At 35.5% G+C, this 23,120-nt stretch overlaps 1 protein-coding gene across 4 annotated transcripts in view; it reads left to right on the forward strand.

Annotated features, from left to right (window-relative positions):
• Positions 1-23,120, forward strand: part of BNIP3 (BCL2 interacting protein 3) — a 116,471-nt gene that overhangs the window by 14,486 nt on the left and 78,865 nt on the right. For 2 of the 4 annotated variants that reach the window (XM_089093150.1, XM_089093154.1), the window contains exon 1: positions 14,635-14,772. The exons of 1 other annotated variant lie outside the window; for it this stretch is intronic. In XM_089093150.1, the coding sequence (XP_088949276.1) occupies positions 14,724-14,772 (49 nt within the window). In that variant the 5' untranslated portion in view covers positions 14,635-14,723. Of the gene's footprint in view, positions 1-14,634; positions 14,773-16,159; positions 16,183-23,120 lie in introns of those variants that run through there. One more of the 4 variants, XM_089093153.1, reaches the window with a different exon arrangement.

Consider the following 23,120-nt stretch of genomic DNA (forward strand, 5'->3'; position numbering starts at 1 on the left):
TTTTTAAACAATAGAATTTATTCTGAACAAGTAATGTGTCTTCTTTTTTGGTGTACTCTATCTTTGAGCCTATCGGCTTTTTGTTAGATTAAAAATATAATTATCATCACTAGTATTATTCTCTTGTAATAGATTCAGTTTCTGATACGCATTGTTTTCTACGATCAAGCGGGTATCCAGACCCCTTCATTCAAATCCTCGGTCTTAGGACAGAACCGTTATTGATAGATTTTTGATAGAAAATTTATTCATTTAAAATTAATCGCTGCTCCATGGCAAAGATGGTTCTAGACGTTTACTCTCCAAGAAAATAACCCCTGGGCCCCTCCCCCCATGGAAAATACATCCCCGCCAAAAAATAGTCCCGAAAAATGCCCCCCAACCAGACAACCCCCCCCCCCCGCAAACAGAAAACTCCCCCGCGAATAATGTTCGTATGTTTCCCAATAGCAAATACTATCTGTAAGCAATGGACAAATTACAAAACTTAAAAAGGCGCTTGAACTTCTATAATGAGGTTCTATCATTTTCTGTAGCTAGGGAGGGAGGGAGATACCTCAAAGGGTGCACTTTGATGCCAAAACATACCAGCTCTCATTGAGCCATCGGAATTAGTTCTAACGGGAAGATGAGGAGAGTCTGGAGGTAGGAATTGATGTATAATCCCCGAGGCCATAACGAGGATTTTTTTGGGGTGAGGACGTATTTTTTTAGGGAGAGGGGGTACAAAAGGAACTTTAAAAAACGTATCAAATGTGAAATTGATGTATACTCCTTTTTTGTTTCTGGGAATATTTCTGGTCTATGCTTTTATTATGAATCTAAAGAGTAACATTAAACCCCAAAATGAGCATAATCTATTTCGTATAGGAGATGGAGTGCCCTTCCTCATCCACACCTCCGCCTCATGATCGGAGAAACTTCAGAGGGTGCTCATTAGATTAGAAATTGAGAGTCCTAGTCTTGAGAGCATTGAGAAGTTCTTGAAATCTATTTACAACGCTATTTTATTAGGTGGCCAGCAATTTTCCCCCTGAAAATACCCCCCCCCCCACCATAAAATAACGCCTCGCAAAAACTACCCCCGGCGGAAATCCCACTCCCCCAGGACAATAACCCCCGGTGGAACATAAGGCTTTCCAAATTTGAGAATTTTATTCGAGTGTTAGTTTTTTAATTTACGTAGGGAACAGAACTTTTGGTAGTTGTGTATTATGCGCCATTCACTCCACTTTACACTATGTGTAAAACACGAGAAAAAAACGGTTTCTTCGTTACTTTATAAACAAATTTCGGCAATAGATTTGCACATAAGGAGAGGGGGGAGTATAGTAGGTCTGTATCGAAAATGTGTTAGATGCAATTATTCTGCATATTACGAAGTAAGAATTGTTTTCTGACTTCAAACAATCCAAATACTTTGCCCCCCCCCTTATGTGCAAATATATAGCCCAAATGGTACTTGTGTAGAATCTGGCTACACACGCGAGAAGGGAGGTCTCGTTAATGCTAGTGAAATAAAACAAAATAAGATGAAAATATAATAGTTCAGAAAGAATACAACACCGCCTCGCAAAAATTAACCCCCGGTGGAAAATCCCCTCCCCCAAGAAAATAACCCCCCGTGGAAAATAAGGCTTTCCAAATTTGAGAATTTTATTCGAGTGTTAGTTTTTTAATTTCCGTAGGGGGAAGAAATTTTGGTACTTGTGTATTATGCGCCACTCCCTCCAGTGTACACTATGTGTGAAACACGAGAACAAACCGGTTTCTTCGTTAATTTATAAACAAATTTCGGCAATAGATTTGCACATTAGGGGGGGGGGTATAGCGGATCTATATTGAAAATGTGATAGATAAAATTATTCTGCATATTACGAAGTAAGAATTGTTTTCTGACTTCAAACTATCCAATTAATTTGCCCCCCCCCCTTTATGTGCAAATATATAGCCCAAATGGTAATTTTGTGGAAACTGGGTACACACGCGAGAAGGGACGCTTCGTTAATGCTAGTGAAATAAAACAAAATAAGATGAAAATATAATAGTTCAGAAACAAATTTGGGCTATATATTTGCATATTAGGGGGGGGGGTAAAGCATAGCATATATTAAATACGTAGTTACTTTTCAATTAGCTGGTACCCACGCGATAATGCGAAAATCAGATAGGATAAAAACCTGTTAGTCTGCACCACGCGAGACAGATACCCGGTACTAAAATAAAACAAAATAGGATCAAAATATAATGGTTTATAAACAAAATTATAAGATTTACAAATTACAATTATGCGCCCAAAACACTGTAATATAGTGGGTACTGTCTTTGGCAGAACCCACTCTTTTTCTGTCTTTGGCAAATCCCAAATTGTAATTTTAACATCCATGTCCATTCAATTACTTATCTTTGCAGACAAACAGGTTTTTATCTGATCTTCGCATTATTGCGTGGGTACCAGCTAATTGAAAAGTACCAATATGTAACCTAGCTACCTTTTAGTCCCCCTAAACCTCAAAATACTAAAGTTTAAATCTTTGTAGCGGAGTATCTCACTAAGCAGCGGAAACCTATTTATCTGCAGCGGCTTTGAGATTTCGATGCGGTCTTTCTTTTGTGTGTCTTTGTCTTGTCTTGCGCTAAGCTGAAAGAAACTAACGAAGAAACGGGTTTGTTCTCTAGCTTTACACAGCGTAAACCTGAGTGAGTGGCGCATAATACATAAGTGTCAAAATTCCTTCCCCCTAAGGAAATTAAAAAACAAAAAACAACTCAAATAAAATTCTCAAATTTGAAAAGCCTAATTATCCACGGGGGGGAGGGGGCATCTTTCAGGTGCATTTTCCCCGGAAGAGGGGGTGTCAATACCGAGAACCATTTTATTAGTTAATCTTTTTTCCTTTCCAAATTATCGAAAACTTTCGGCCTTTTCAATGCAAGATATCTTGTCCAAGACACGATTTGATATGTCCTGGAAGCTTGCCCTTTACCTGCTGGTTTGACAAGTGTCAATCCCCTGTATTATTACCTCTGAAGACGAATGATTTTTTTATTATTATACCGGCCTATCGGGTGTTTACTATTGACGGGTGATACTATTCCAGTTTTTGGGCTGTGACGTTGTCATCTGAAAGGCTGTGACGTTGTCGTCCCAATGAAACAGGCACATTGGCCCTAAAGTTCAGGAAATTATATCCTTTGAGCAGGACACTCCCCCCACACTCTTCAGGGCAAGGGTTATAAGTTATGTCCTGGGGGCATATAAGTTTTTATTGAAATCTTTGTTGTAGAAACTTGAAAAAGGGCTCATTCGATTGAAAATTCAAAGGTCTAGTGCCCTTTCTAATAGTCAAAAGTGACTTTAGGGCAACTAACCACCCTCTCTTGCCCACCTTTTCCCCAAACACGTCCAATCAAAATTTTAGATAGCCAATTTTTTCAGCGTTGTTGATTTCCAGATAGAAATTATGTTTTTGAGGAGGACACTCCCCCACAACCTTCAGGGCAAGGGTTGTCAGTTATGCCCTGGGGGCATATAAGGTTTTTATAGAATGTGTTTTCATAGAAACATCAAAAAGGGCTCAATTGAAAATTGAAAGGGCTAGTGCCCTTTTAATAGTTGAAAGTAATAGAAGGGCAATAACCCCCTTCTCACGCCCACCTTTTCCCCAAACACATCCAATCAAAATTTTTAGATAGCCAATTTTTTCAGCGTTGTTGATTTCCAGATAGAAATTATGTTTTTGAGGAGGACACTCCCCCACAACCCTCAGGGCAAGGGTTGTAAGTTATGCCCTGGGGGCATATAAGGTTTTTATAGAATGTGTTTTCATAGAAACATCAAAAAGGGCTCAATTGAAAATTGAAAGGGCTAGTGCCCTTTTAATAGTTGAAAGTAATAGAAGGGCAATAACCCCCCTCTCACGCCCATCATTTCCCCAAACACATCCAATCAAAATTTTGAGATATATCCATTTTGTTCAACGTAGTCAAAACTTCTGGAAATTAGGTCTTTTAGGATGATAACCCCCTCAGAACCCTCAGTACAAGGGTTGTAAGCTATGCCCTGGGGCATATAAGGTTTATATAGAAATATATAAACAAATACAACATAGTTTGCACTTTACTGAAAAAATACAAATGAATGTGCATTGTCAGTTTAATATACATATACTGATATTTAGCAATCAAAATGTTAATATTATTTGATTTGTTAAAGTTATAAAAGTAAAATCATTTTTATTTGTTTCAGTAAAGTGCAAATTATGTTCTGGCCTTGGGAAGGCATAGGAGTTTTGAGCCCAACTTATATTAATTTCTGCTCGTTTTGAGTTTGACTAGGTTATTTATTGTAATTTCTGCTCGTTTTGGGTTTCATTTATTTATCGAAGCTGATTAGTGGTAGTTTCATGCTTGGTAGATTATTTGATTTTATTTTTGCTAATTTTTTGTTTAATAGAGTCCTTTACTTTTCTTTTAAAAACTTATATTATGGAAAAAGTGTTTTCAATTAATTTCCATTGAGATCTACCTCTTCTTCCATGATTTACTCTATATCTAAATCTTCATATGTTCTTGAAAGTATATACCAATTTACATTTTTTGTTCTGAAATATTTTCAACAATTTGTCTATGGAGGGCTTCATCTTGTACAGTACATATTATTGGGTGATGGTCACTGATAAGAAAACTTTCCCTTTCACACTCAATATTTAGTTTGGAATACATCCTCGGATTACAATTGCTTGATCAATTGTGGTTGTTTCTTCTATAGTGAGATTTTTCCTGGTAGGCCGTCCAGCTGGTGTTGCCAAAACAAATAGGATTGCAAGTCAAATAAATTTCTGTGATTAGATCCAGAATTATTTTGAACATTACATTTACAGTATAATTTGCTTTGTCCATTAGAATCACCCATCTTTACTATACCCTCATTTGCTGGAATATTTTGTGTCAGTCATTCCATTTCTTGTCTGATTTTACTGTTGTTCCCAGTTGTGAGACAGAAAAGATATAAAAGAGAGGAGAGAAATTGGAGGATAGTTACCCTGTACTGATTGTATTATAAAAAAAAACTTACCCACCAGCATTTGGTGCTGCAGCAGAAATAGAGACATGTTTGTGTACAATAGAAGAGTACTGTACTGCAATGCTTAGGTTGTCAGAAATATGGACATTTGGAAAGAGGTTGTCCAAAAAAAAGTAAATCCTGCATGCCTGACATGTGCAAATAAACATCAAAGCAAAAATTGTCCTTGAAGGAAAAGTTCTATGAATAGATATTTATCTGTTACAAATGTGTTAATTGTTGATAAAGCCACTGTCCAATATCATCCATCTGTCCAGTGAGAAGAGGAAATAAGCAGGTGTTGGCAGCTGCAGAGGAGTAAGGAATTGGATTTAAGAGAACAAAAACAACGTTTTGAAGTTATGAACAAGCATTGTAATTATCAATAAATCCGGAAAAGAATCTTGTAAATAGAACTACAGTAGAGAATCAAACATGTACTGCCAGGAAAATAGTTATTGGATTGTTAGTTACTCCTGTATTGTTGGAAATCATAAAATTGGATTTAAACGAAAAAATAGATAGACTGTGCCAGATGGTATAGCAAATGAAGTTGGATGAGATTAATCAAAGTGAAGTCAAAGTACAGCATTTCAAGCATTTGATATATTGGGAAATCCAACATAAGCTTAATGCCCATGAAAATATTGAATTGGAAGGCCTGTTCAATTGATAAAGAAAAAAAAAGAGCTGTTAGTGGACACTATTGTATTGAAAATGAGATAAATGTATTCTGCATCCAGGAGACTTAGCTTAAACCCCTTTCATTTTGAAAATTTGTGATTAAAACAAAGCCAAGGTGAAGATACTGTGAAAACAATTAGAGTCAGACTGTATTCGAGAAATAATAAATATTATATGTGTATATAACCTAGAGAATTATCAGCAGATTATTAACCTTCTAGCATATAAACATTTCTAACAATACAATGATTCTTTTTTTTAGTGGCAGTTTTCACACTTCTTTTTTTGGCCAAAAAGGAAGTTTTGAAATAGTATTTCACATGCAAAAATGAATGCCCTCCATTTTTGTATTGTCATTAAATGTAACTATATAAATTATGAGATATGTGATGTATATTCAATAAAACGTAAAAACAATACTATTCGCGTTTCGCCTGCCAAGGAAGGCAATGAGCCTAATAGGACAAGTAAGATTTTAGCCCTTAGTGAATTAAAACAACATTTACACGCTGCTACAGGACACCCAGACAGCTCGTCTGGTGACAGAATAAAGGAAAAACAGAGAGACAGAGAAAAAGACAAAAAGTAGATAGAAAAAAAAGCAAAGTAAATCGGGCAGATATCTTAAATGGAATGATAACCTGGAGTGGGCTTTACACCAAATTCACTCACAAGATAAAAGAAACTTCTTTGCCCGTGACTTGAAAGCCGGAAGACTAGGCGCATTTTTCACACACTCGGGCAATATATTCCAAACATGGGGACCATAATGGCGAATCGCAAAAGATGCCCGACTGGTGCGCCTAAACTCATGAGTCAAGTTATCAGCTTTTCTTGTATTATGATCATGACGGTCTCTATTAAAAGTAAAACGATTTTCAAAAGCAGGGGTGAGCAGCTGATTCAAATATTTATACGAGAAAATCGTGACTTGGTAATCTCGAATTTGGGATACATCCATTAACTAATTCTTTTTTAAATGCTCATGAGCAGGAACCTCATCAGAATCTTCAAATTCAGATAATAATTTTACAGCTCTATTCTGAAGTTTTTGTACTCTTTTGAAATATGCTACAAAATTACTTGCCCATATAGAGCATCCGTAGCTAATATATGGGTAAAATATAGAAAAATAAATCATTTTCAGGATCTTTTTTGGGACTAGATTTTTAATTCTTCGCATCACCCCAAGGCCTCTGCGTAATTTTTCAGCTATTGCACTTGAATGGTTTTTCCACGACAGGTTTTCATCAATTAAAAACCCCAAATACTTCGTTATTGCTACTCTATCACATTTTCTTGAACCGTGATATGGTCATTTCCAGCACTAGACGAAAGTCTAGAAAACATCATGAAAAAAGTTTTAGAAATGTTTACGGTTAACATATTTTGCTGAGAAAAAGTTAGAAATTCAGAAACTGCATTATGAATTTTATTATATAAAACATCAAGTGAAGGCGCTGCCAGAAAGATCAAAGTGCCATCTGCAAACAGGATGACACCATCATCTGATAGGTAATATTTCACACGATCAATTACAATAACGAAAAGCAGGGGTCCTAAGATTAACCCTTGTAGGACCTCGCACTCTATTTCCTGTTTTGAAGATAAAAATTACCCGTTCTGAATTATCTGATTCCGATTGTATAGATACGACGAATACCTCCCCAGGCCTAGACCCTTTACCCCAATCGAGTCAAGAGCTTGAATAAGTTCTGAGTGGTTCACCATATCGAACGCTTTTTTCATATCCAAAAACACAGCTGTAGGTATGAGACCAGCTTCAAATGCATCACTAATCCAATCAACCAATTTCAGAACTGCTATATCCGTAGATAGCCCTTTTCTGAACCCAAATTGATTTTCCATTATAATTTTATTCTTAAAACATAAAGAATTTTTATTTTTGTTATTGTTGTTATGGCAGGACTGACCAAAATGAGTTCAGACTTAGGCAAAGAAAGTAGCAGTAAGTTGATTTTTTTTTTTTTTTTTTGCCATGATTGAAGGACGTAGTTGTCATATCCTCAAAACTTTAAAAATGGTATGTTTCAAGAAGAATTTTGTACCCATCCCATCCCCTCCCCCTAAACAATGATCGAAAAATACTTTCTGCTCTTAAAATTAACTTTTTCTCCATTTCCTGACACCCAATCAGTGTAATTAGTTTAAAAATGGACCATACATACTCTGCCCCAAAACATAAGAACCAACACAGCTTAGGCTACCTACCTTATGCCTCAACTTATTACATCTAATTTTTTTCATGTAATCACTACTAACAACTCACTGCACACCAAGCTGCTTGAGGCCACTATAGCTGTGTGCGTCCCTTCTCAACGCCAAGCTAGTCAATGCTTCATTCTTCAACCTTTCCTGTGTAGTCCCAATTTCTTCTAAACTTTTCTTATGGCCTCTTACTAACTCTCTGAAGGAAATGATGATAAAAAGATCAATTTCATGTCTATTGTTAAATAATTGCCACATAAAATCTCTACTAATAATTGTAAAGCTAAGTAATTGCATTTTAAAAGTACTTATATTTATAATCGTTGCCTACCCACTTGATTGAAGACACACTTTCCTGTCCTAACATATAACAGACAGGGCCGGATCGACAAGGTGCGAGGCCCAATTGGAATTTTTTTGCGGGACCCTCTCTATATATTAAATTTATATATACATATATATATATATATATATATATATATATATATATATAAAACTAAATTTGAATTTTGCTTAAAAATTTAATATATAGAGAGGGTCCCGCCTCTCTCTCTCTCTCTCTCTCTCTCTATATATATATATATATATATATATATATATATATATATATATATATATATATATATATATATATATATATATATATATTCATGGTTGTTGTCCCAGAGAAGCAACAGGCTGAATTAAATCGTCCTCCAGTTATTGCATTTTCATGTAACCTTTAGCATAGTTGTTTGTGTCGCCCAATGTCTCTTCAGAGAGATACATTGTGCTACAAGAGATCCCATGACCTAAAGGATATGCAAGGTGCTCTCTAGCAGCTTCATTGGGGTCTAAAAGGTACATCTGGCCATATTAATTTTGTTTAAAATCACCTTCAGGGGTTTATGATGGATGTGCCACTAAATTGATTTTGTGATAAATTTGTCCAGATACTTTGAAGCTCAAAACATTACAACTGTTTATGGTCTGATCATCCCTTACATTGAATAAAGCTGAAGCAGAGCATGAGTTCAGTTTTTCGTATTTGTTACTGGAACTCTTTAAAGAGCAAGTGATGTCCTATAACAGGTCAAACCAATTCATTTGGAAATTATGGAGGTATCAATGCATTTCCACCAACCAGCAGGCAGCAACCCTTAAAAAATCACCTTTGTTGGCTACTTTTCCTGCAGAAAAATGGAGGACTCCACAGTGAATACATACAGTGTTGAAGGGTCCCAATTACTTGTAATTAACACTAGCTAAATTTACGGCATTTTTTTAGGTTTTTACTGGGTTTCGCGCCACAGTTTATTGGCGTCGAAGATTACGGTGGTGTCGTTCTTCTAACATAATATTCCTTTCTTCTTCGCTTTCATTTTTAACTCATTCCGATTCTTGCTATTGCCCGTCTTCTAATAGCATAATTATTTCTTCATTGTCATTTTTGACACATTCTGACTTGCTTTTGCGTGTCTACTAGCCCTATAATTCTTTGTTCTTCACTTTCGTTTTTGACACTTGTAATTCTCACTGCCGCTTATCTTCTAACCACATACATCTTTGTTCTTCATTTTCATTTTTGATCCGTTGAAATTCTTGCTGCCCCTCATCTGTTAACAGCATATTTCTTTGTTTTTCAATCTCGTTCTTGACTCATTGTAATTTTGGATTTCGCAAGTATTCTAATTACATATTTCTTTGTTCTTTGCTTTTGTTCATCATTGCTTCCGACATTTTTTCAATATCCCTTGCCTTAGCTTCTCGGATTGGTCTTTTCATTTTTGATGGTATAGGTAGTTCATTTTCACCTGTGCATTTACATTTCTCAGGCTGTTCTCTTGATCTTATCTCATTTGAAGGTCCAGTTTTTTCATTTTGAGCTTATGTTTTAGTCCTGGTTTTGAGCTTACGGTAATTTATGTTTTTGTCCTCTATATATAATAAAGCTGCTGAATTTTTTTTTTGAAATTTACATCACTGAATATGAATTAATGAATTTATGTGTTTCTAAGTTTTGTTCTATAAATTTTTGAATTAGCTGCTTGAAAATCTAATTTCCTTGTGTCTTCACTTTCAATCGTCATAACTGCTAAACTACTTAATCTTTCCTAATTCATTGTTGATATCAGATAGTTTTTTATTGGTTTTAGCGTCGAAAATGATCTCTCTCCAGAAGCAACGCTTACTGGAATTGTTAAGAATATCTCACAATTTCGAAAAAAAAAATTCATTTTGATGGCAGTGCGGGGCCCTTTCAAGCGCAGGGCCAGATTGGGCTCAATTGTTCCAATCGCCCTTTATCCGACCCTGATAACGGAAATGAATATAAGATAGATCAATTAAATACTTTCACTCTTTTCGATAGAAGACAGACCCCCAAATAATGAAATTTTGAAGAATGCTAGCACCTGGGCTGTAGCTACCCTTGCATCAAATTTTTAGAATGTGGACATTTTAGTCCAGAAGATAGGTGGCTCAGAAGTTGTTGACACTTCTGATAATCCCTCAACTCTGTACTCTTAGAACAAATCATTGTGTTTCAAGTGGAGGTCAGAAGTCATAGGAAGGGTATGTACCTCTGAAAATTGTCATTTTAATGTAAAATAATAAATAATATTATACGTTAAAATCAAATGTTATACCCGTTTTCTCTATATTTTTATTTGTTGAATTCTGTAAGGGATCTTTCCTGAGAACTTTCATGCTGATGAGATTTGGAAGATGTAGTCAGATTGCATTATTGTAAAATATATTAATTATATATTAATTAATAATATATTATATAATATAATAATATAATATATTATATATAAATATATATTATAATATAATATATTAATATAATATATAATATAATATATATATATATAATATATAATATAATATATTATATATATAATATTATATAATAATAATTATATAATATATTATATAATAATTATATATTAAATATATATTAATATGTATGTTAATAAATTTAGAGGGAATAGTGAATCCGGACTTGATCCAGTTAAAGGTAAGATTGGGGCCACAATTAGTAATAAGGAAAGATTAAAGAGGGATGGGCTGCACATTTTGAGAATGTGGGCTCAGCCTAGTTTCTATAGGAACCAAATTACTTGTTGTGATGATATTTTTTAGAGTTAGAGGTGTTATAAAAAACGTTTTAAGAGAAGAGCAGTGTGATTTTAGGAAGGATAGAGGATGCATCAACCAAACTTTCAATCTTTGACTAATAATTGGGAAGTACGTGAGTCACCAAACCCCTTTAGTCTTCATTTCTATATCTTATGAGCAAACATTTGATTCAGGTAATCAAAGAGCTTTAGCCAAGGTCTTATCATTGTATGGCATACCAGATATTAAAATATAAGTGCTACATACAAGAATGTCATTGCTGTTGGTAAGGTGAGAAATGATGTTAGTAACCTGTTTTGTATTTAATTTTTATGAAAAAATTAATTTATCAAAATAATTGGCCATTCATGCTGACTCTAAAATCCATTAAATTTAATATTATCATCAAAAGCAACGAGTCTGAGAAAACTTTCTAGCTTTCTTTCTTTCTTATAGAATGGTGCTGTGTATGATATTGCTTATGTATGTGTATGATATGAGATGTCTATATTATTATGTGTATGATATGCCCTTTTGAAAACCTATGGCATATAGTTTTTCGTTTAGTTGGATCTCCTCCTAAACTTTCCCTAAAAGTTTTACCTTAATACCCTTAGCGTCATTAGTTACAGCAACTGTAGTGGTGGAAATAAAAATATACACATAGTGCCTTCTGGCTAGTTCAAAGTCTCCCACAACATAACCTTAAAGGTCTAACTTAATAATATAAGTTTTTCTTCCGATATTGCTTTGTCACCTTTTTGAAAATCCACATGCTCATTGTTTGTTTCGGTTTAGTTCAACATCTGCCGAATTATTCCTTAAAAGTTTCACCTTAATACCCTTAGCTTGCACTGTAGCAATAGTTGTAGCAGGCGTTAGTGGGCGTTCAGACGCTGGATTCTGTCTCAGACTCTGTCCAAGTTTCCTGCTCAATATGGTTGAAAGTCCATGGTATTTTCAGAAATAGGAAATTCACAATCATATTTGTCACCTAAATAGGTTTTTTCAGTTCTGAAAATGTTGCTCGATAGTTCCTATTTTCAGCTTTCAACCATTCTGAGCGGGAAACTTGGACAGAGTCTAAGACAGAATCCAGCGTCTGAACGCCCACTTAGTAGTAGTATACGCATAGCATCTTTGGTTTCTTCAATAACCCCTTCAACACACGCTGAAAATTTCAGCTTAATACTATCAATCGTTCCTTAAGCATTTCTGTTGTGTCTGCTTGACAACCTGTGGAAGCATAGTGTGTTTCAAATTAGTTCCATACAGTTTCTATACATCCCAAATTTTTCACCTTACTTTTGCTAGTTCAGCACTCCCTTCAACATTCTCTGAAAGGCTCATCTGAGCCCTGCGTCTTCTTGGAAAGTGAGTTCAAACATGCATACCTTTCTCAATAACATATACTATATGTAAACAATGAACAAATTGCTTGACTTAACAGCCCTTGTCCTGTGGGGAGGTTGACATCCCCAAAGACATAATTACTGGACTTTTCAACAATGCTGAACAAATTAGCTCTCTTAAAATTTTGATCAGATGTGTTTTGGGGAATGATAGGCTTAGAGGGGGCTGATTGACTCCATTCACTTTTGACTCTTAAAAGGGCACTAAAACTTTTGACTTTCAATCAAATGAGCTCCATCCGATCCAATGTTTATACGATCACCCGTTCCATAAAAACCTTATATGCCTCGGGGCATAATTTTCAACTTGTCCATGGGCTCTGGGGGATTGGGTCTACCCTAAAGACATTGTTATATAGTTTTTGTACTATTGATAAAAATGGCTATCTCACAATTTCAATTGAATGCATTTCAAGAAGAAAGTATGTGGTGGGGGGGGGGGGGCTAGTTGCTCTCCAATATGTTCGACTCTTAAAAGGGAACTAGAACTATATATTTCCAATCAAGTGAGCGCTATTCCAAAGTTCACACGACCACCCCTTCCATGAAAACTTTATATACCCCTGGGGCATAACTTACAACCCTAACCCCCAGACTCTGGGGGATTCTGTCAACCCCAAAGGACTTATTTTTATATCTTTGGACTATTTTTGAACAAAATTGCAATCTAAAAATTTCTATCGGATGGATTTGTGGAAAGTACGACCTAGAGGGATGGTGGCCCCCTTCACTTTGACTCTTAAAAAGAGCACTAGAACTTCTGATTTTCAATCCAATGAGCCCCCTCCGGATTTTATACGACCATCCTTTTCATAAAACCTTATATGCTCTCGGGGCATACCTTACAACCCTTGCGCTGAGGGCTGTGGGGGTTGTCATCCTCAAAGACATAATTTCCAGACCTCTCAACTACGCTGAACAAAATGGCTATCTCGAAATTTTGATTAGATGTGTTTTGGGAACTGATGGGTGTGGGAGGGGTTTGTTGCCCTCCAATCACATTTGACTATTAAAAAGGGCATTAGCCCTTTCAATTTCCCGCTGAACTAGCCTTTTTCGAAGTTTCTACGACAACAAATGGCTAACTCAAAATTGTCATCACATGCATTTCAGTAAAATACAAAATGTGTGTGTGTGTGGGGGGGGGGGTATCCGCCCTCCGATCACTTTGAATCTTAATAAATATACTAGAGCTTCTGATTATCGATCCAATGAGCCCTTCCTAGGTTTATACGACCACGTTTTCTATAAAAAAAAACCTTATATGCCCCTAGGGTATAACTTACAACCAACCCTTACCCCCAGATCCTGGGGGATTCTGTCAACTCCAAAGGCCTTATTGTATGATCTTTGGACGAATTTTCAACAAATGGCTATCTCAGAATTTCTATCGGATGCATTTATGGAAGATACGATCTGGGAGGGGGAAGGGAAGATGACTGTCCTCTAATCACTTTGACTCATAAAAAGGGCACTAGAACGTCTGATGTTAAATTTGATGTTCTGATGTTTAAATACATTGGAACTCTGTATGTAAAATCACTGAAAACAAACCTCCTGGTATTACTTACATAGTTGATTTTCATCAAGATCACTTTAATTTTTGGGATATGTCCCCCCCCCCCCTTCGAAAACGAAGGAAGTTTTTTCAGAGTCGTTGGTTTTGATGATAATATTAAGCTTAATGGATTTATATATTTATATTCAGCATAAATAGCCAATTCTTTTGATGAATTAAATTTTTATAAAAAATATTTTTTTCGAGTTTTGGTTACTGTTGGCCCGGCTCGCTCTTTGTAGTTCGCTAACACGAACTGTTTGGTAATACCCTCCTCTCTAAAATACTAAATGCTTGAATTTTGGGTAGGATTTCCAAACATTCTAATATTTTTTTTCTTCGCCTTAACTAAAAACTGTCTAATCTTAACTATCTTAAAAAGTATTAACTATCTAATGAAGCTTTTCTAATTTTCCGATTGGGCGACCGTATAAATAGCCTCAAAGCCAACTCAAAAATAGCCATCGTAAAAGAAATGGCTCAAACTATCTAAAGTTATTATTTTAGACTTCCCGCGTCATCAGTTCAGTTCTTCTTTTAGTTTTTTTACGCAGTGAGAGGCTTAAGTAGAGCGTTTGGAAAGATTCCCGAAGATCGTACGACTAATGCCACGAGTCCTAACTAGAAAATATTTTTATTTACTCATGTTTTATTTTGTTGTGTGACAATAGCAATGTCTGATTTAATTAAAAATGGGCGCAGTAATGGAAATAGTATGCAAAGTAGGTTTTTTTTTATTATATGGTAAAATTTAGAGTTTGAGATGATAAGTCGGTTTTTAAATTATATCTTGATTAAAATTTGGCAATTTTTTTTTCAGGGCTAAAAGTTAGGCAAAAATTTGCATAGTTCATAACCAACATTTTCTATAAATTTTGCATGGATATATTTGGCAAAAATGCGTTGCATATGTCACGTTTTAGCTTTTTAATATTCAACTATCCTTAACTGTCTAAATTAGGATGTGTAACTTCTGAGATAGACGGAAAGAGATATTGTCCCTTTTGGGTTCTTGGCTGTCATTATTGTTTGAATAGATCTGCCAACGCTGCATACAAAATTTTTTTGTAGCCAAAAGGCTTTTGTGAAAAAATTCTGAGATATTATTGCTCCCTTTGACTAAGTTATGCAATCATTGACTAAGTTATGCAAAATAATCTTCTGCTGAGTTGTCTTTTTCGCGGATACAGAGTTCAATGTACACTTTGCATACACATTTGACTTCTTGACTTATCTTTGAGAAACTAGTCCATCGATAATTTGATATATTGTAAAGTCTTAATTTGTTTCTTGGAAATCCATAGAAATTGTTGTTACTCATGTATTATACCGCCAAAACTCAAGAAGTGAAGTTAGGTTAATCCAAATGAAAAATACCAAAACATGATGAAAACATAATGCTTAAGAAACAAATTTGGGCCATATATTTGAACATTAGAGGGGGGGGGGGCAAACCTTCCCTCCCCTAATGCGCAAATTTATAGCCCGAAATATATAATTCCAATGTATTCTGTCACCTGCCAGTTGTTTTCAACTGAGCGTAAGCTAATTGTTTCTTAATGCAGAGAGATAAAATCGGTTTGTTCTCGAGTTTTACATAGCGTAAACTTGAGTATTGGCGGTATAATACATAATTACCAAATTGTTTTTTCTAACCTCTAGTTTTATGGCTTTTCTCCGCCTGCGCATGAAGGGGGGGGGGACCCCCTTGTCTGTGAGAAGTTGTTGTAACAATACCAGATGACACACCTAACTCTGAAACTAAATCCAAGTCTAAAGACCTCTTTTTAAAAACAGACCATATCTCTTTAAAATCTTCCTAACCCCCTCTGAAGGTCTATGTTATGTGTGCCTTTGGGCTTCTGTGCAATTAAAAAAATTAAGATACGATCTTTTGATAACCATTTATCTCCTGGATGTTATTGAATAATGAGCAAAGGCTTTGGTGAACTCTGATAAGGCGATTGTATTTTTGATGTACTGGTAAATTGTCTTTGTTACATAAATAATAAAAGGGAGGTACGTGATTCTAGTACCGTATTTAAATGAGAGTTAACTTTGAAGAGGTCAATTTTCACTTTTTCTTAGTGCCTGAAAAAGTTAGTTTTAATTGAAAAGTTGTGCTATGGATGGTAAGGTTCTTTAGCTGTTTCTTTTGTATGAATTTAGCGTGGAAAGTTAACTTGCTTATTTGGGTACTTGTGTATTATCCCGAACACATTCAAGAAGTTCAGTTAGGTTAATTCTAGTGAAATATACCAAAATATAATGAAAAATAATACTTTACTAACAAGATTGTGGGAAATACAACAAAGAATTATGGAAAGCAGACCGCCCAGAACGCATTATATTCAATACCTAACCACATCTATATATTAAATATTTAATTCAAATATACCAAGTACCCTTATTTGCTTAAAAGTAAATTTATACTGGCATCCTTACCATACAAGGTGGTTAGTGAATAGTAACTACTTTCTGGAAGGGGTGTTAGTGGGACCTGAGTGTTATGGAAAAGGAAGCTTTTTGATGGCAGGACTTGTTTAAAGGCCAAATTTGTTTATGGAGCCCTTTTCTTAGGGGGAATATCTCTTGCATGTTGGTATACATGTAATGACCTAAGAATTTGGAAACACTTTTCTTTGTGTGCAACAAGTTACAATCTTTGTAGGAGACATCAATATTTTGGGGGTTTACGGCGCTTTCTGACATTTCTAAGGGGTAATAAATGTATTTTTAGGCACATTTTGATACGAGTAAAGCACAGATAAAGCCACATTTATGGGACATCTAAGGAACGTATCTAGGTCAGCTTTTGTGTCTAGTTAATTTATGCCTAATATCACATCATATGTCCACTTTTCTGGCATTCTATTTTTTATTTTTTTCGGATTTCTTATCGACTAGCTTCTATTTATTTTTGAGTGTCCTTTCCATGGATGCTCGTCGAAATTTTGTTGAGATGAGCATATATCTTCCTTTATTTTAATGAATTCTACAAAATTTGAACTTCTGTATAATCTTGGTCTTCCATTTCTGGGGGGGGGGGAATAGGTTCGTTTGTAGGGAACAGTTCTGAAGGCTTTCTTTTCTAAAGATTCTGAAGGAATCTCTTGGACTGATCTTATGAGGGGAAATCTCATTCATCCTATCCCATGTGACCATACATAAAAATGCCCATTCTATATATATATATATATATATATATATATATATATATATATATATATATATATATATATATATATATATATATATATATATATATATATATATATATATATATATATATATATATATTGAACCACATTTTTCGGATAGCTTACTATTTGAGATACGGTCAGTCGGCCACCCAAGTCAATCCTTAGGCAATTTTTCTTGAAAACATCTAGCAAATCCTCTTCCGTTTTCGGGTGCCTATGCTTCAGAACCATTCATGACTACTATCATCACTGTAGCTTCCAGAATGTTTATCTTGGTTCGAAAATTTATCTTCCTAGTATTCCAAACTTTTTTCAACTGGGAAAAAAACACCCTGGGCCTTATCTATTCTACTTTTGACTTCCATATGCAGCCACCGTCTTTTCTAATAATTCTACCTAGGTAAGCGAAGCTGTCCACTTGATCGATCTTCTCATTACCCAACATCGCCTCTTCAGCTTCACTTATTCCTAGTCTTTACGACTTAGTCTTCCTGACATTCATTTTTAAACCTATTTTTGCACTCTGAACTCGCAAAACCTCTAAAAACTTAATCATTTTGTTAATATTTTCATCTAGGATGCTTAAAAATTGCATATATATATATATATATATATATATATATATATATATATATATATATATATATATATATATATATATATATATATATATATATATATATATATATATATCATTTTCATTTTGTTTGGTTTGTTACACCTCGGCTTATCTTTCGTCATTATGAAATACGTATCGCCGTACCTTTGTTTTTTAACAAAGATTAATTAAAAAAAACTTTCCACAAAATAATTTTTTCAAAGAAAAGTAAAGAACTCCGTTAAAGAAAAAATGAGCAAAAATAAAATAAAATAATCTACCAAGCTCGAAACTACCATAAATCAGCATTGATAAATAAATGAAACCCAAAGCGAACACAAATTAAAATAAATAACCGAGTCAAACTCAAAACGAGCAGAAATTAACATAAGTTGGGCACAAAACCCCTGTGCGTTCTCAACGCCAGAACAAAATTTGCACTTTACTGAAAAAATAAAAATGAATGTGCAATGTCAGTTTAACATAAATATAATGAAATTTAGTAATCAAAATGTTAATATTATTTGATTTATTAAAGTTATAAAAGTAAAAACATTTATATTTCTTTCAATAAAGTGCAAATTTTGTTCTGGCCTTGGGAAGGCAGAGGGGTTTGGCGCCCAAATGAACATATACCCTCAGTCGTTCTTGGGATACTGCTGAGATGCCTTATTGGGAATTAGCATTATCACAGTGCATTTTGATTTAATCTTAAGTAACATTTCGTTTTTAAACATAATGGGCAAATGGGAGGGTGGGAGTGGAAGGGGGATTAGTTGCCCTTCAATCACTTTCGACCATTAAAAAGGGCATCAGCCCTTTTTTCCATCAGCCTCTATTTTCAATCAAATAAGCCCCTTTCGAAGTTCGACAACTCCTTCGATACGAAGTGCTCTGGTCTAAAGAACAACAACAACAAAAAATATTACTAATCACTTTCGAATATTAAAAATGGCGCTAGCCCTTTGAATTTCAAATCGAATGAGCCCTTTTCTGAAGTTTCTACGACAATGTCTTCTATAAAAATCTTATATGCCCCCAGGGCATAACTTAAAACCCTTGCCCTGAGGTCTGTGGCGGAGTATTATCCTCAAAAATATATTTTCTATCTGTAAATCAACTACGCTGAACAAAATGGCTATCTCAAAATTTTTATTGTATGTGTTTGGGTGAATGATGGGCGTGGATGGGGGGGGGGGGGTAGTTGCCCTCCAATCATTCTCGACAATTAAAAAGGGCACTAGCCCTTTGAATTTCCAATCGAATTAGCCTTTTTTGAGGTTTTTACGACAACGCCTTCTATAAAAACTTTATATGCCCCCAGGGCATAACTTAAAACCCTTATCCTGAGGGTTGTGGGGGAGTGCCCTTTTCAAAAATATATTTTCTATCTGTAAATCAACTAGCCTATGCTAAACAAAATGGCCATCTCAAAATTTTGATTGGATGCGTTTGGGTGAATGATGGACGTGGTGGGGGGGCTAGTTGCCCTCCAATCACTTTCAACTATTGAAAAGGGCACTGGCTCTTTGAATTTCCAATCAAATGAGCCCCATTTGACGTTTCTATGACAACTCCTTCTATAAAAACTTTATATACCCCAGGACATAACTTAAAACCCTGGCCCTGAGGGTTGTTGGGGAGTGTCCTCCTCAAAAACATATTTTCTATCAGGAAATCAACTACGCTGAACAAGATGGCTATCTCTAAATTTTCATTGAATGTGTTTGGGAGAATGATGGGCGTGGGGAGGGGCTAGTTCCCTTCCAATCACTTTCAGCTATTAAGAAGGGAACTGTCCCTTTGAATTTCCAATCGAATGAGCCTGTTTTGAAGTTTCTACGACAACGCCTTCTTATAAAAACCTTATATACCCCCAGGGCATAACTTAGTACCTTTGCCCTGGGGGCTTTGGGGGAGTGTCCTCCTCAAAAACATATTTTCTATCTGGAAATCAATTACGCTTAACAAAATGGCTATCTCAAAATTTTGTTTGGATGTGTGTGGGGGAATGATGGGCGGGGGAGGGAGGGGCGCTAGTTGCTCTCCAATCACTTTCGACTTTTAAAAAGGGCACTAGCCCTTAAAATTTTCAATCAAATGAGCCTGTTGTGAAGTTTCTACGACAACGCCTTCTATAAAAACCTTATATGCCCCCAGGGTATAACTTAAAATTCTTGCCCTGAGGGTTGTGGGGGAGTGTCCCTTTTAAAAACATATTTTCTATCTGGAAATCAACTACGCTGAACAAAATGGCTATCTCACAATTTTTATTGGATGTGTTTAGGGGAATGATGGGCGTGGGGGGGGGGCTAGTTGCCCTCCAATCAATTTTGACTATTAAAAATGTCACTAGTCCTTTGAATTTCCAATCTAATGAGCCTGTTTTGAAGTTTCTATGACAACGCCTTCTATAAAAACCTTATATGCCCCCAGGGCATAACTTAAAACCCTTGCCCTGAGGGTTGTGGGGGAGTGTTTCAAAAACACATTTTCTATCTGGAAATCAACTGCGCTGAACAAAATGGCTATCTAAAAATTTCGATTGGATATTTTTGGGGAATGATTGGCGTGAGGGGGGGGGGGGGGTAGTTTCCCTCCAATCACTTTCGACTATTAAAAAGGGCACTAAAACTCGTGATTTCGAATCGAATGATCCCCTTTTGAAGTCTTTACGACGACTCCTTCTGTATGAAGTGCCCTGCTTTAAAAAAAAAAAAAAAAAAAACTGTACATTTTGTCAACATTGATCTTATATGCCCTCAGGGCATAAATTAAAACCCTTACCCCGAGGGTTGTGTGGGCGTGGGGCTAGTTGTCCTCCAATCAATTTCGACTATTAAAAGGGCACTAGCCCTTTGAATTTCCAATCGAATGAGCCTGTTTTGAAGCTTCTACGACAACGCCTTCTATAAAAACCTTATATGCCCCCAGGGCATAGCTTAAAACCCTTGACCTGAGGGTTATGGGGGAGTGTCCTCCTCAAAAAGATATTGTCTATCTGGAAATAAGCTACGCTGAACAAAATGGCTATCTCAAATTTTGATTGGATGGGTTTGGGGGAATGATGGGCTGGGGGGTGCAAATTGCCCTCCAATCACTTTTGACTATTAAAAAGGGCACTAGCCACTCCAATTTCCAATCGAATGAGCCCTTTCGAAGTTTCTACGGCAACTCCTTCGATACGAAGGGCCCGGGTATGGAAAAAAAAACAAACCAAAAACACATTGTGCCCACATCGTTCTTTACTTAGGCAGTGCTAGCGCGCTGCCTATGATATGGGGCACGCGGCAGGCTTCTATATATAGATTCTCACTGTCGCTTGTCTTCTAAACGCATATAATTTTAGCCTTTTCTTGATGTCATGACGTCCAAATCGACCTTAAATTGGAAGTGGTGCCCTTGTAAAATTACATTTTTTTTTTTTATTGGACCTTTAACTTTTGCCTTGGCTTGTCTTTTGTCATTATGAAAGACATATCACCGAACCTTTGTTTCTTTTAATTGTTCGGTGGAGAGACAAAAACATTTTTTTTCTTCCAACGATTTATCTAGTCCATATTTTTGATTTTCAAACGTATGGTAGGTATTGATGACCTTATCCATGTCAAAATCCAAAACCCAATTATCATTGCTATCATTTTCAATTTGTTTGCTTCGTTACACCTCAGCCTATCTTTCGTCATTATGAAATACGTATCGCCGAACGTTTATTTTTATTTAACAAAGGTATGGTAGGCATTGATGACCTTATCCATGTCAAAATCCCAAACCCAATCATCATCACTATCATTTTCAATTTTGACAGATTTTGATTCTTGCTGTCCAGGTTGATTTCATTGACTCGCTGCTCTTCATTTTCATTTTTTACTCCCTCACTTGTTTCGTGTTGCATGTCTTCTAACCGCGTGTGTCTTTGCCCTTCATTTTCATTTTTAACGCGCTATAATTGTCGTTTTCTTATATCCTCTAGCCGCCCGTGTCTTTGCTCTTCATTTTCATTTTTAATACGTCTTTGGATTTTGATTACTTCAGGCAATTTAGCAATGCTCTTTGCTTTAGCTGTCCGTATTGGCGTTGTCGCAATTGATGGTCCTAGTTGTCAAATTTTACATCTTTGATAGTTCAGGTGTTGGTTCGAAGGAATCATCATTTATAGTAACTGCAACTGCAAATTTTCGCTTTTTGGGCCTTTCAACAGACATTATATTATATAAATAACTGTTACATTGGAAACTCAACGATCTTATTTATGATTAAATAAAAAAAAACAAGTTTTTTAAACTGAAAGTAAGGAGCGACATTAAAACTTAAAACGAACAGAAATTATTCCGTATATGAAAGGGGCTGTCCCCTCCTCAACGCCTCGCTCTTTACGCTAAAGTTTTTTATTGTTTTAAAAAATAAAGTTGTGAGACAGAGTCAAAAAATGTAAAATTCCACATTTTTGTAGATAGGAACTTGAAACCTCGACAATAGGGCTCTCTGATACGTGGAATATGATGGTCTGATTTTCATTAAGGTTCTATGAGTTTTAGGGGATCTTTTCCCCTTTTCTTGATAATCAGGCCAATATTCTCAGACTTGTAACTTTTGATGGGTAGTACTAAACTTGATGAAACTTATATATTTGAAATCAGCATTAAAATCTTATTCTTTTGATATATCTATTGGTATCAAAAACCCGTTTTCAAGAGTTTCGGTTACCATTGAGCCGGGTCGCTCCTTACTTACAGTTCGTTACCACGAACTGTTTGATATGCATGACATCATATAAGAAAATGCTTATATGATGCTATATACGATGTCATAAGAATTGTTTATATGATGTAATAACATAGTACATGAGGTCATTTGAAAAAACCAAAATTGAGGCTCTTAACGATTTTTCTTAGACTTCTGACCTATCTAGATCTTTTTTTTTATTCGAGAATATCTCAACATACCAATTTTCCCGAAACAATATGCAGCCGGTTTCGAGAAAAAATACATAAACACATACATACATACACTATTATTACTCACATATAAAGATAGTGTATATATATATATATATATATATATATATATATATATATATATATATACAGTTAGTTAGTTAGTTAGTTAGTTAGTTAGTTTACTGGTGCTTTATCTAGCTAAAAGCCCACCTCATGGGGTTCTTGTTTTGTTTTGCTTTTGCCCACACACGATGTCATGAAATTTTTTATGTTTTTCTTGCTTTATCAAGAAAAGTTATTTTGATTGCCAACAACCATGTCCATGATTG

The sequence above is a fragment of the Artemia sp. Qi Xiang Cuo genome, chromosome 8, assembly GCF_049724085.1.
Source record: "Artemia sp. Qi Xiang Cuo chromosome 8, ASM4972408v1, whole genome shotgun sequence".
In the NCBI taxonomy this organism is placed as follows: Eukaryota; Metazoa; Arthropoda; class Branchiopoda; order Anostraca; family Artemiidae; genus Artemia; species Artemia sp. Qi Xiang Cuo.